This window comes from Sminthopsis crassicaudata, chromosome 2 (genome assembly GCF_048593235.1).
Source record: "Sminthopsis crassicaudata isolate SCR6 chromosome 2, ASM4859323v1, whole genome shotgun sequence".
Taxonomy (NCBI): Eukaryota; Metazoa; Chordata; class Mammalia; order Dasyuromorphia; family Dasyuridae; genus Sminthopsis; species Sminthopsis crassicaudata.
Genome location: NC_133618.1, coordinates 312,839,379 through 312,854,054, shown reverse-complemented (window position 1 = coordinate 312,854,054; position 14,676 = coordinate 312,839,379). Strand labels below are relative to the sequence as shown.

Sequence of the window (14,676 nt, the reverse complement as noted above, 5' to 3'; positions counted from 1 at the left end):
AACTATTTTTCGCTAGGCTTGCTCCTTCTTCTAAGAACTTCGCTCATTTTCTGAGTGTTAGTTATTTGCAGTTTCACGATTCTTTTCATCCTTTTTCCCTAACTCACTTTTTTAGGTTTGTCAAAAATTATTTTTTGTCCTTCATTTTAATGCATTTCAGCCCTTTTCCTTTTTCTTTAACACATTTGTATATTTTTAACTTTGTTGTCCTTGAAGCTAAGAGAAAAACTTTTTTTTTCTTCTGATAAAATTTGACATAAGGAAAGTATCACTATACAGGTTGTAAAAGCTAAGGGCTTTCCCCCTCCCCTACTTTAGAATAATAATAACTTATTTTTCAAAATACATGCAAAGATAGTTTTCAACATTTGTTCTTACAAAACCTCATTCTCCATATTTTTCTTCTTTCTTCTCCCCCTCAGCTCTCAGCAATATAATATAGGTTAAATACATGCAATTTCCCTAAATATATTTCTACATTTGTCATGTTGTGCAAGAAAAATCTGATCCAAAAGAAAAAAAAAGGGAAATAAAAAAAAAAAAACCAGCAACAAGCAAACAATAATAACAACAAAAAAGGTGAAAATACTATGCTTTGATCCACATTCAATCTTCATAGTTTTCCCTCTAGATGCAAATGGCCCTTTCTACCAAATATTTTTTGGCATTGCTTTGAATCACCTCATTCCTGAAAAGAGCCAAGTCCATGACAATTGATCATCGTATAATCTTGTTATTGCCATGTATCTTTTGGTTCTGCTCACTTCACTTAGCATCAGTTTATGTAAGTCTCTCCAGGCCTCTCTGAAATCATCCTGATGGTCATTTCTTACAGAAAAATAGTATTCCATTACATTCATACACCATAACTTTTTCAGCCATTCTCCAACTGATGGAGATCCATTCAATTTCCAATTTTTTTGCCACAACAAAAAGGGCTGCCACAAACATTTTTGCACATGTGGGTCCTTTTGCCTCCTTTAAGATCTCTTTGGGATATAGACCCTAGAAACACTACTGGATCAAAGGGTATGCACCTTTGATAGCATAGTTCCAAAGTGCTCTCCAGAATCATTGGATCATATATTAGTATCCCAGTTTTCCCGCATCCTTTCTAACATTCTTCATTATCTTTTCTTATCATCAATATTGCTAAGGCCTTTTTTTTTAATTAAAGCTTTTTATTTTTCAAAACATATGCATTATGAAAAGGTTCTCCAAATCACTATTAATCAGGGAATTGCAAATTAAAACAACTCTAAACCTCTCAGATTGGCTAAGATGACAGGAAAAGATAATAGTGAATGTTGGAGGGGATGTGGGGAAACTGGGACATTGGTGTATTGTTGGTGGAATTGTGAACTGATCTAACCATTCTGGAGACCAGTTTGTAATTATGCTGAAAAATTTATCTAACTGTACATATCCTTTGATTCAGCAGTGTTTTTAAGAGATCTTAAAGGAGGCAAAGGGACCCACATGTGCAAAAATGTTTGTGGCAGCCCTTTTTGTAGTGGCAGGAAACTGGAAACTGAATGGCTGCCCATCACTTGGAGAATGGCTGAATAAATTATGGTATAATAATGCTATGGAATATTATTATCCGTAAGAAGCAATCAACAGGATGATTTTAGAGAGGCCTGGTGAGACTTATATGAACTGATGCTAAGTGGAGTGAGCAGAACCAGGAGATCATTACACATGGCAACAACAAGACTATATACAATGATTAATTCTGATGGGTATGGCTCTCTTCAACAGTGAGATGATTCAAATCAGTTACAATTGTTCAATAATAAAGAGAGCCATCTATACCCAGAGAGGACCTTGGCAACTGACTGTTATTTACAACATAGCATTTTCACTCTTTTCATTGTTGCTTGCTTGCATTTCATTCTGCTTCATTTTTTTTCTCATATTAGATTTTTGTGCAGCACAATAATTGTATAAAAATGTATTTATATACTGGATTTAACATACATTTTTACCATGTCTTACATATATGTTAACATTAACACAATATGTCAGTGTTCCAGTTTTCCCACATCCCCTCCAATATTGTTATTATTTTTTCCTGTCATCATAGCCAATCTGACAGGTGTGTAGTGGTATCTCAGAATTGTCTTAATTTGCATTTCTCTGATCAATAGTGATTTGGAACACTCTTTCATATGAATGGAAATAGTTTCAATTTTTTTATCTAAAAATTGTCATCATATCCTTTGACCATTTATCAACTGGAGAATGGCTTGTAATCTTATAAATTTGAGTCAATTACTTTAGAAATGAGGCTTTTATCAGAACCTTTGAATGTAAAAATGTTTTTCCAGTTTATTGTTTCCCTTTTATTTCTTTTTTTTATTATTATTATATCTTTTTATTTACAAAACATATGCATAGGTAATTTTTTTCAACAATGACCCTTGCAAAATCTTCTGTTCCAAATTTTCTCCTTCTTCCCCCACCTCCTTCCCTAAATGGCAAGTAGTCCAATACATGTTAAATATGTTAAATCCTATATGTATACATATTTATGCAGTTATCTTGCTGCACAAGAAAAATTGGATTGAGAAAGAAAAAAAAAAAAACCTGAGAAGGAAAACAAAAATGCAAGCAAACAATAATAGGAAGAGTGGAAATGCTATGTCATGATCTGCACTCAGTTCCCATCGTCCTCTCTCTGGGTGTAGATGACTCTCTTCATTACAGAACAATTGGAACTGGTTTGAATCAACTCGTTGTTGAAGAGAGCCATGTCCATCAGAATTTATCATCATACAGTCTTCTTGTTGCCGTGTATAATGATCTCCTGGTTCTGCTCATTTCACTTAGCATCAGTCATTTAAGTCTCTCCAGGTCTCTCTGAAATCATCCTGTTGGGTCATTTCTTAAAGAACAATAATATTCCATAACATTCATATACTATAATTTATTCAGCCATTCTCCAACTGATGGGATCCATTTAGTTTCCAGTTTCTAGCCACTACAAAAAGGGCTGCCACAAACATTTTTGCACATATGAGTCCCTTTCCCTCCTTAAAGGTCTCTTTGGGATATAATCCCAGTAGGAAAACCTGCTGGTCAAAGGGTATGCACAATTTGATAACCTTTTTATTGGGTCTCTTCTAATCTTGTCTGCATTAGTTTTGTTTGTACAAAAACTTTTTAACTTAATATAATCAAAATTATCTACTTTGTGATCAGTGACGATCTCTAGTTCTTCTTTGATCATAAATTCTTTCCTTCTCAACAATTCTATGTTCTTACTTGTTTATAATATCATTCTATATGTCAAGACCATGAAATTATTTTGAACTTATCTTGGAATACAGTGTTAGATGTGGATCAATGCCTAGTTTCTGCCATACTAGTCTCCAATTTTCTCAGCAGTTTTTATCAAATAGTGAATTCTTATCCCAAAAGCTGGGGTCTTTGGATCTATCAAAAACTAGATTACTGTAGTCATTGATTATTTTGTCCTGTGAACCTAACCTATACCACTGATCAACTAATCTATTTTTTAGCCAGTACCATATGGTTTTGATGACCACTGCTTTATAATATAGTTTTAGATATGCTACAGCTAGGACACCTTCATTTACTTTTTTTTTTTTTTTTTTCCCATTAAATCCCTTGAAATTCTTGATCTTTTCTTCTTCCAGATGAATTTTGTTGTTATTTTTTCTAGGTCAGTAAAATAGTTTCTTGAGAGTTTGATTGGTACAACAATAAATAAATAGAGTAGTTTAGGTGGTATTATTATCTTTATTATATTCACTCAACCTATCCAAATATCCTATCCATATTTTTCCAATTATTTAGATCTGACTTTATTTGTGTGGAAAGTATTTTGTAGTTTTGCTCATATATTTCCTGACTTTCCCTTGACAGATAGATTCCCAAATATTTTATACTACTGACAGTTATTTTAAATTGAATTTCTCTTTGTATCTGTTGCTTTTGGATTTTGTAGTGATGTATAAAAGTGCTGATGATTTATGTGGATTTATTTTGTATTCTGCATCTTTGCTAAAGTTGTAGATTATTTCTAATAGTTTTTTAGTTGATTCTCTAGGGTTCTCTAAGTATACCACCATATCGTCTGCAAAGAGTGATGATTTGGTTTACTCATTACCTACTCTAATTCCTTTAATCTCTTTTTCTTTTCTTATTGCCAAAGCTAGCATTTCTAATACAATATTACATAGTAATGGTAATAGTGAGCAAACTTGTTTCACCCTTGATCTTATTGGGAATGGTTCCAGTTTATCCCCATTACATATGATGCTTGCTGATATTTTTAAATTATGCTATTGACTATTTTAAGGAAAAGTCCATTTATTCCTATATTCTCTAGTGTTTTTAATAGGAATGGATGTTATATTTTATCAAATGCTTTTTCTGCATCTATTGAGATAATCATATGGTTTTTGTTAAATTGGTTATCGATATAGTCAGTTATGCTATAGTTTTTCTAATATTGAACCAGCCTTTCATTCCTGGTATAAACCTATGTGGTCATGGTATATTATCCTGAGGATGGCTTTCTGTAATCTCTTTGCCAATATTTTATTTAAGATTTTTGCATCAATATTCATTAAGGAGACTGGTCTATAATTTTCTTTCTCTGTTTTCATCCTACCTGGTTTAGGTATCAGTACTATGTGTCATAAAAGGAATGGATTCTTCTTTCCCTATTTTTTCAAAAAGTTTATATAATATTAGAGTTAATTGTTCTTTAAATGTTTGGTAGAATTCACATGTAAATCCATCTGGTCCTAGAGATTTTTTTCTTAGGGAATTGATTAATAGCTTGTTCTATTTCTTTTTCTAAAATGGGACTATTTAAGTAAATTTATTTCCTCTTCTGTTAATTTGGGCAATCTGTATTTTTGTAAGTATTTCTCCATTTCACTTAGATTATCAAATTTATTGGCATAAAGTTGGGCAAAGTAATTCCTAATTATTGCTCTAATTTCCTCTTCATCTGTGGAAAGTTCTCCCTTTTCGTTTTTGATGCTAACAATTTAATTTTCCTTTCCTTTTTCTAATTAAATTAACTAAAGTTTTATCTATATTTGTTGGGTTTTTTCATTTTTTTTTAAACTTTACTTTATTTACTAATTCAATAGTTTTTTTTTTTTTTTACTTTCAATGTTATTAATTTCTCCTTTTATTTTTAGAATTTCAAGTTTGGTATTTCATTGGGAGTTTTAAATTTGTTCTTTTTCTAGCTTTTTAAGTTGCAAGCCCAATTCATTGATATTCTCTTTCTCTATTTTATATAAGTAAGCATCTAAAGATATAAAATTTCCCCTTGTTTCCACTTTGGCTGTATCCCACAAATTGTGGTTTGTTGTCTCATTATTGTCATTCTCTTGGATGAAATTATTGCATCTATGATTTGCTGTTTTTACCTATTCATTCTTTAGGATGAGATTATTTAGTTTCCAATTACTTTTTGGTCTATTTTTCCCTGGCCATTTTTATTGAATGTAATTTTTATTGCATAATCATCTGAAAAAAATGCTTTACTATTTTTGCTTTGCTGCATTTGATTTTTTTCCCCCGAGGCAATTGGGGTTAAGTGACTTATCCAGAGTCACACAGCAAGGAAGTGTTAAGTGTCTGAAGCCAGATTTGAACTCAGGTTCTCCTGACTTCAGGGTTAGTGCTCTAATCACTACGACACCCAGCTCCCCTCTGTATTTGATGTTGAGGTCTTTATGTCCTAATATATGGTCAGTTTTTGTGTAGGTTCCCTGAACTGCTGAGAAGAAAGTGTATTCCTTTCTGACTCCATTCAATTTTCTTCAAAGATATATAACTTTCTAGTATTCTATTTACCTCCTTAACTTCTTTCTTATTTATTTTGTGGTTCAATTTATTTAATTCTAAGAGAGCAAGGTTGAGATCCCCCACTATTAATAGTTTTTCTGTCTATTTCTTCTTGCAGTTCTCTTAACTTATCCTTTAGGAATTTAGATGCTATATCACTTTGTGCATATATATTTAGTGTTGATATTGCTTCATTATCTGTGGTACTCTTTAGCAAGATATAGTTTCCTTTCTTATCTTCTTTAATTAGATTTTTGTTTTTGCTTGATCTGAGATCAGGATGGCTACCCCTGCTTTTTTTTTTTACTTCATTTGAAGCATAATAGATTTTGCTCCAGCTTTTTACCTTTACTCTGTATGTATCTCTCTGCTTTAAATATATTTCTTGTAAACAACATATTGTAGAATTTTGGCTTTTAATCCAGTCTGCTATCTGCTTCTGCTTTATGGGAGAGTTCATCCCATTCACATTTATGGTTAAGACTACTATTTGTGTGTTTCCTGCCATATTATTAATCCCAAATTATACTTTTCTCTTTCCTTTTCCCCTTTATCTCCTCCTCAGTATTTTACTTATGAGCACCACTTGCCTCCATCGACCTTCCCCCTTTAAAATCCCTCCCCCCTTTAAAATCCTTCTCCCTTTCTTATACTTTTCCCCTACTATTTCTGCTTTCCCTTCTATTTAGCCTACCCCTTCCCTTTTTGCCTTTCCCCTCCCACTTTTCAATAAGTTGAGAGAAGTTTTTCTATAAACCAAATATGTCTAATATTTTCTCTTTGAACCATATCTGATGAGAGTAAGATTCACACAATGTTCATCCACCTTTCTTTTTCCCCACAAATATAATAGGTTTCCGTTGCCTCTTCGTGAGATGTAATTTCCCTCATTTTACCTCTACTTTCCCTTTTTTCCACTACAAACCCCTTTCCACCTCTAGTTTTTATATTATAACAGTAAAATCAAATTATACATGTACTTTATATGTGTACTCATAACAGAAATACAGTTCTCAAGAATTCTTTTCTTATCTTCTTATGCTTCTCTTGAATTCTATATTTAGAGGCCAAATTTTTTGTTTAGCTCTGGTCTTTTCATCAAAAATAAATGGAATTCACCTGTTTCATTGAATGTCCATCTTCTTCCTTGGAAGAAAATGGTCACTGTAGTGGAGTCATTTATTTTTGGCTGTATTCCAATTTCCTTTGACTTTCAGAATATCAGATTCCAGGCCTTTGGATTTTTTAAGGTGGAAACTGTTAGGTCCTGGGTAATCCTTATTGTGGCTCCTTGGTATATGAATTGTTTTTTTCTGGCTGCTTGTAATGTTTTTTCCTTGTCCAATAGTTCTGAAATTTAGCTGTGATATTCCTTGGAATTTTAATTTTGGGATCTCTTTCAGGTGGTGTTCCATGAATTCTTTCAATGGTTATTTTACCTTCTGATTCTATCACATCCTTGCAGTTCTCTTTGATGAGTATGAAAAATAGTGTCTAGGCTTTTTTTTTTTTTTTTTTTTCATCATGGTTTTCAAGAAGTCCAATAATCCTTAGATTGTCTTTCCTAGATCTATTTTCCAGGTCAGTTGTTTTCCCAAGTAAATATTTTACTTTTTTACTTTTTTTTTTTCTTTTTTTTTTCTTTTTTTTTTTTTTTTTTTTGGTTTTGCTTGACTTACTCTTGATGTCTTATTGAGTCATTCATTTCCATTTGTTCAGTTCTGATTTTTAGTAAATTACTTTCTTCATTTACTTTTTTTTAACTTCTTTTTGTATTTGTCCAATTGAATTTTTAAATGAGTTATTTTATTGTGTGTATTTTTTTCCATTTTACAAATTCTGTATTTCAAGGAGTTTTTTTCTTTTTCCTTTTTGTCAACTCTATTTTTTAAGGAATTACATGCTTCCAAGTTCAGTGCTTAGTTTACTGTTTACTAGGGGACTTCAATAACCTAGGTATCTAACTTTACCTATATCAGTATCCTAGATATCTAGGTATCAGTATTAATGTAGTGATAAAACTTCAAATACTCTAACTTCTCAATTCTCTAATCTGTTTAATTCCCATGACCCATTCCTCTATTCTACCTCATACCTTTAATTATTCTCACCAGTAAGTACTCCACATCCATGATTGAAAACTATCAAATTTCTTTATCAATACAGTCTAATATTCCATCTCTCCCTTTGCCTTACTCCTCTCAAATCTATTTTTTGTTCTTTCCACAATCTATAATATCTCTACCTCTCAGTGCCATCACCTCTGCTCTGATTACTCTTCTGCCTTTCCATTCTTGACCCATTTGTAAATCAGTTCAACTCTCCACTATTCCTTATTCTCAAATTCCTTCCTATCAGTATTCATGCCTGGTTAAATCCCAACTCTTCTTGACTTCCACTTCTATTTATCTGTTGCTAACAGTTTCTAAAGAAAGTTTTTCAATTTTGCTAAATAAATGCCCCATAAACTTTTGCTGTCTAATGTCAAGTAGGCCCTCATGATAGTAAGGCAATCTTTTCATCTCCTTTCCCCCCAATTAATCTTTTTTCTTTTATATAAATTTTAATGCATTTTTAATTTCACCCCACTGCTTGGTAAACCAACTATTGAACTGACTGCTGCCCTATAATGTTTTGCAGTCATTTCCAATAAACCTGGACTTTTAGATGAGTTATCATTATCTCTGTAAAATAGATCCACTCCATGAGCTGTAAGAAACAGTGGCACTTTAGATAATGACAGTGGCCCAAATGAATCTTTATTTCACAACCCAAAGAGGCTATTCCAAACTCCAGGCTCACTGTATCACCTAGTTACTTCTTGATTAGAATGTAGAGAAATTCTCATGGACTATAAAATGCAACAAAAAACAACCTTGTAATGGGATTTAAAAGGACATAGTTATTAAATAAATTCAAATGAAATGTTATTTTCCTCCTCCATTTCTATATTCATGATCAAAATAACAATATTTGGTCAGAAAGGCATCCTTTCAGTTTGCTAAAACAAAAAGGAAACCTCCAGGGCACATATCCATGGGATCACAAAAATTGAGTTAGAAGGTACCTTGGTGGCCATCTAGGCCAATCTATACAGGAAATAAATTTCCACTATAACCTAACTTAGAGGTGATCATTCAGTTTCTTGTAGAAGCCCTCCAAGAAAAAGGAACCCAGCACTTCTCAAAGTAGCCCATTGTACTTTGGACAACTCTAATTGTTAAGAATTTTTTCAAACTTAAATTTGTTTCTTTGCAACCCAATAGGACCAAATAAAACAAAGTATATCCCTATTCCATATGATAGCCCTTCAAATTCTTTTCTCCACACTAACATGCCTACTTACTTCAACTCATATTTTTAAATCATAGATTCAAGGCGCTTCACCATCTTGTTTGCCTTCCTCTAGACATTATTTAATTTATTAATACAGTTATTAGATTGTGGCTCTTAAAACTGAATATAATAACTCTATATGTAGTCAGGGAAAGGCAGGACTTATTCAGACCCTTAGACCCTTATAAATGTAGTACAAGATTATATTACCTTTTTTGATTCCCGGATTACAATGCTGACTCCTATTGAGCTTTCAGCTCACTAAAACATTCCAGTCTTTTTCTGAACTACTGCTACCTACATGTATAACTTTAAAGTTACTGAATTTCATTATAGATTTATTCTAATGGTCTAGTCTCAATATCCTTTTTAATTCAGCAGGTAAACCGTTCCTTCCAATAATAAGTAATGTGAAAATCTGATAATCAGAGCATGTGTGTCTATCTGAAGATGCCTTCTTTTTCTAGCCTTAGCCTTTTGGATCAATTAAAGTCAAAAGATGACATCCTTAATTCCTTAAAGGGGCATTTATGCCTGTCAATATAAAACAAGTGCTACCTTTATCAAAATCTTTAAGGCTCCAACAGTGCTCCCAACCAACAATAAGGATAATAATAAAAATAACAATAAATAGCATTTATATAGTGTTTACTATGTCCTAGCCATTGTGCTATGTGCTTTATAAATTTCTCATTTGGTCTTCCCAACAATTCTGCAAAGTAGGTGCTGTTAATGACCTCATTTTATAGTTAAGGAACCTTACTCAGAGATTTAAGTAGTTTGCTGGGGGTCATACAACTATTAAGTAAGTGTCTGAGACTAGATTTGATTTCAGAGCATCCTGATTCCAAGCATAATAGGCTATTACAATGTTTAGTTGCCTTTTGCCTAATACTGTATTGTTAAAAAAAATAATAATAATAACAAATAAAAAAAAAGTTTATCTGCCTAAAAGCTTCCTCTTTTCTCCTTCTCCTTACCTGACGACTCAGCACTTAGCACAGTGCCTAGCAGATGTAGGAGCTTAATAAATTGATTGATAGACATCATTCCCCACATCTTCTCTTTTACTCCAGTCCCTTGGAGAGATGGTCCTTTTACACCCTCAAGCCAGCTCATCTTCATTTATACCCCTTAAAAATCTCTGGTTTCCTTCAAAAATCAGCTCAAGCAAGGCTTTCTATGGAAAGCTTTTCCTGATAATCTTACTTACTGGTATATTCTCTTCCCAAACAACCTTGAATTTTGTGTAAATATTTGTTATCTTCTGTGCTAAAATTTAAGCTCCTTGAGGATGGACACTGTTCACTTATATGTTTGTATCCTAAAGAAAGTGCTTGGCACATTGTAAGTGGTTAATAAAGGTCTTTAGATACTCTTATCAAGTCTTTGAAATTCTTACAGGGATTTATTAAGGTAGCTCCTCCCCCTACTTTGGGATTCATGTTGTACCACATTAGAAAAGACTTAATTTATGAAATAGAAAGTGATGTTGTATGTTGTTAGAAGTTCTTAACAATTTTTTTGTTTTGTTTTAATTTTCTTTTTTTTTCTTATTTTGGACTTGACAATAACAAACATGAACGTTTCTATATACAAAGAACAGAAAATAAGATTGTATATGAACCCATGAATTTTTGTTATGTACAGCTTGTTTTCTTAAAGTATGTTTTAAATATAATGTGGTAGTACTACAGTACTCTGCTTGTCTGTGTCCTTTTCTGAATTTCTATCATCTTCTCTATTTTTAAAATGTTCCATTGTTGATTGTTGTTATATTTCTAGAGCTTTATGGCTTTGATGTACTCATTGATTCAAGCCTGAAACCATGGTTGCTGGAAGTGAATCTTTCTCCCTCTTTGGCATGGTAAGTAAATACTATCACTAAGTGAGGGATACACATATTCATCTAGTAACACCAAAATGGGTTTTTGTCTTTTATAGCAGGCTGAACTCTGAAAGGGTGTATTTGAGTCTAAGACATTGGGTGCTTGTAGTTAAGTACCTACTCAGTGTGAGATAGTAGTTCTCTAAGCACATGTTTGATGTAATGTAATGATGTGGTCAATCTAGTTGGCATATACTTAGGGTAATGTGGTGATGTGATGTTCTACAGCTGTGCATGCCCAGTATGGTGTGGTGATGTAGTAGTGCTGAGGTATTTAAGGGAGTCCCAGAAACAGAGGGCTCTCTCTCAGCCACAGAAGACTTCAGACTCCAGATTCCAACTTGGATCAGCCTCATGGCGACTCTCTTGTCTCCTTCACTTCTTCACTTTAAGACCAAGGACTTTCCCTGATCCCCAGGTCCTCTAGAGAGCTAGCCCAGACATTGTCTTTTTTTTTTTAATTCTCACCCCAACATCTTCCTTGTATTCTTTTCTAAGCATTAAAGATAGAAATTAGTGGAAGTTTTAGACTTGGAGTAATATATATATATATATATATATATATATATATATATATATATATATATATATATATATATATATATATATAATTTAGTACAGCTCTGGAAATTATAGTACTTTATCCACTTTGCCATCAATATTGAGTAAATTTTTTTTTAAACAGAAGCTAGTATATATTCTGTTTCTCTCCAAAATATAATAAATACTTTATTCATTGCTTGAGACCACTTTTCTGACTATTAAGTCAGTCAATTAAAAGTGTAGCATTAGTAATAACAAGCCTTCTTTCCTTATTCCATATCTTACCTATCTAATTCTAACATTTTTAAGTAGTTTCACATGGGAGACTTCTTTATTCAATAGTTTTCTGGCTGGCTGCTTGTTTTGAAGAAAGGGAGAAATATCATTGGAATACCAGATAAAAGTCTACTTAAGACCTCTACATCTAGAACTCTTAATTAACTGTGAGCTTCACTGAATTATTGGGAAACCCTATTATACTGAAAACCACCCAAATGCAGTACTCCACTAAGGTGGATATTGGTAATATGCTATTTAATGGAATTGAGTCAGATCAGTGTGTTGTACAGTAAAGGTTTTTCTCTGTCATCGGTACCTTTATTTGTACCTTTATTTTCTGAGAGCTCTGATCTGTTAGAATCCATGGAGACATGTTCATTGAAAAAAATCTGATCCCTTAAATTGTTGTTAATAATTTTTCTCCTTTTTTTTTTTTTTTTTTTTTTTTATTCTTTATTTTCTTTCTTTATTTCTAGTGATGCACCTTTGGACCTAAAGATTAAAGCCAGTATGATTTCAGATATGTTCACTGTTGTAGGTAAGTGGCTTTTTTGGAATTTAAGACATTATTAAGATTAGCCTAAATTTGCATTTTGTTCAGTATTGGTAAAGTGTCAGTTTTATCAACTTTCTTGAAAGAAGTACTAAGAAATATTTTCAGGGAGGTGAGAGAAAGTGTCTCCCAACTTCCCTAGTTTTCTTTTGTCCTAGATGAAATAATAGATTCATTGAAAGAAATCTTTTCTTAAAAGTCTTTTTTAAAAAAAACTATCAGTGTTGCTTCTCCAGTGACTCCCCTTCTCATCCTCCATCCTATTTGGATTCTCCATTGCAATAAAGAAATACTCTTAGGTCAAACTAATAAATATATTAATAATATCTGACAATATATGCTTCATGTACACCTGTGGTCTCCATCCTCTGTGAAAGGTATGTTTCTATGTCATTCTTGCAGTACAGTGTAAAGATGCGCTAGAGTTAGAGGCCTTGGGTTCAGATTTTACCTCTGACACTTCATAATATCTGAGTGACCTTGAACAGATCAGTGCACCTCTCTTTGCCACAGTTTCCTCATTGGTAAAAGAAGAGTGTAAGACTAGATGGCCTCTGTGGTCCCTTATAGCTTTTAGATTTATAATTCTATGATGTCATGATTGGTCACTGTATTGATCAGAGTTCAAATGTCTTTCAGTGCTATATTGCTTTGTGTTACTGTGAGTGTGGTTTAAATTGTTGTTTTGATTCTACTTACTTTGCATTGTATCAATTTATTCATGTCAAAGCCTTCTTAATATGAAGAAAACTGGATACATTTTCATTGAAACAATCCCTATTAGTCTTAACATAATGTCTTCTCCAGTAGCTAAAATTGAAGGTATTGCTGTGAAAATAAACACACAACAACAACAAAACCTTTTTTTAAAAAGAGAAGTTAAGAAAATACCAAAGGAATATATAATCTCAGGTTGGTAGACTGGTATATTAGTCAGTAGTTCATTACATAGAACATTTCAAGTAGATCTATACTTAGGACACTATTGAATTAAAGGACTCAGTTACTCTGTTCTCCTTGGAAGAAAAACTGCTTCTCCTCTGGAGGTAAGTAGACATTAGCCCGTGCTTGATTTCTTAAGCCATAAATAAGATATAGTGACCGCTGAACATCTTACCTGCCTTATAGGTTTTTTCAAACTTTCCCAATGAAAGAATTCTTTTCAGTCAACATTCAACAGAATTCTTAAAACAGCATTTATTTTACTGATGTGTATACAGCGATGGGTTTGTTTGCGTCGGCGTCATTACTCTCAAATTCATCAGCTTAAATATCTTTTTCTTAATAAGAATGACTTGTGTAACCAAAAGAGTTGGATCTGGTCCCTTTTATTTATGATGGTTTCAAATTTTAGCATAATTGAAGGTAGAGACCTTTGGTATGCTTTTGCCTGGGTAGGATATTGGCAAGGAAACTTGGTTTGTACTACAAAGGTAAAACTAGACCTGCAGATTTCCTGGAAAATGGTAGGCTCTAATATTGCCCATTCCTTATTCAGGATTTGTGTGCCAAGACTCTTCTCAACGGTCATCAACCAGGCCAATTTATCCTACATTTGAGCCTTCCAGGCGAAATCCCTTCCAGAAAAGTCAGGTAAGCAAATTCAGAAGCTGGGAGCCTCTAAGAGGACCACAGAGAAGTGACTGATTTAAACTGGCCAAAAAGCCAAATGTATGAGCTTAGACAGCGTGGACTGTCAGGGCACCATGGGACTCTAGTATGAACATAGATAGGCAGCTATGATCCAGTTACATTCAGCCTGGGCAAATAGCTTATATTGTCAATCAGTTTTTCCCCCTTTTTTTCTTTTTTGCTTTGCCTTCTCTTCTTTTTGCTTTCTTCCCCCCCCCCCTTTTTTTTTTTTTTTTTTTTTTTTTCTTTTCTTCTATCTCAGATTGATATCCATATAATTTGGACACAAAAAGGAAGATTACATACTAATTTCCAGTGGCTGTGTTGTTAAGTATTTTGTGATCTGCATTTTGTTTTCATGAACCAAACAAAAGAAATATAGATGAAAAGTATCCAATAAGTGGGTCTTCTTAACAGTATCCATGAAACATTACCTGAAGTGAAATGAAATAGAGTTTAAATCTTCTTGGATATTTCTCTGGCATTGTTTGATTATTCTTTCTTCAGAATAGCCTTTCTGTCCCAGCTGCGCCAATCATCTTATCATTCTTCTCATATCACTTATTGGTTCTCACTTGATGCTTTGATTTGTATCATATGTATTATA

The 14,676-nt window shown here is 33.0% G+C and overlaps 1 protein-coding gene across 25 annotated transcripts in view; it reads left to right on the top strand.

Moving 5' to 3' along the window:
• The window catches only part of TTLL5 (tubulin tyrosine ligase like 5), a 402,838-nt gene that overhangs the window by 79,818 nt on the left and 308,344 nt on the right, over positions 1–14,676 (top strand). For all 25 annotated transcript variants that reach the window (XR_012486466.1, XR_012486468.1, XR_012486467.1 and 22 more), the window contains 3 exons: positions 10,960–11,041; positions 12,361–12,422; positions 13,936–14,030. Coding sequence is in view for 22 of the 25 variants with exons in the window: in XM_074289958.1 (XP_074146059.1) it covers positions 10,960–11,041; positions 12,361–12,422; positions 13,936–14,030 (239 nt within the window). In the remaining 3 variants the exon portion in view is untranslated. The remainder of the gene's footprint in view (positions 1–10,959; positions 11,042–12,360; positions 12,423–13,935; positions 14,031–14,676) is intronic.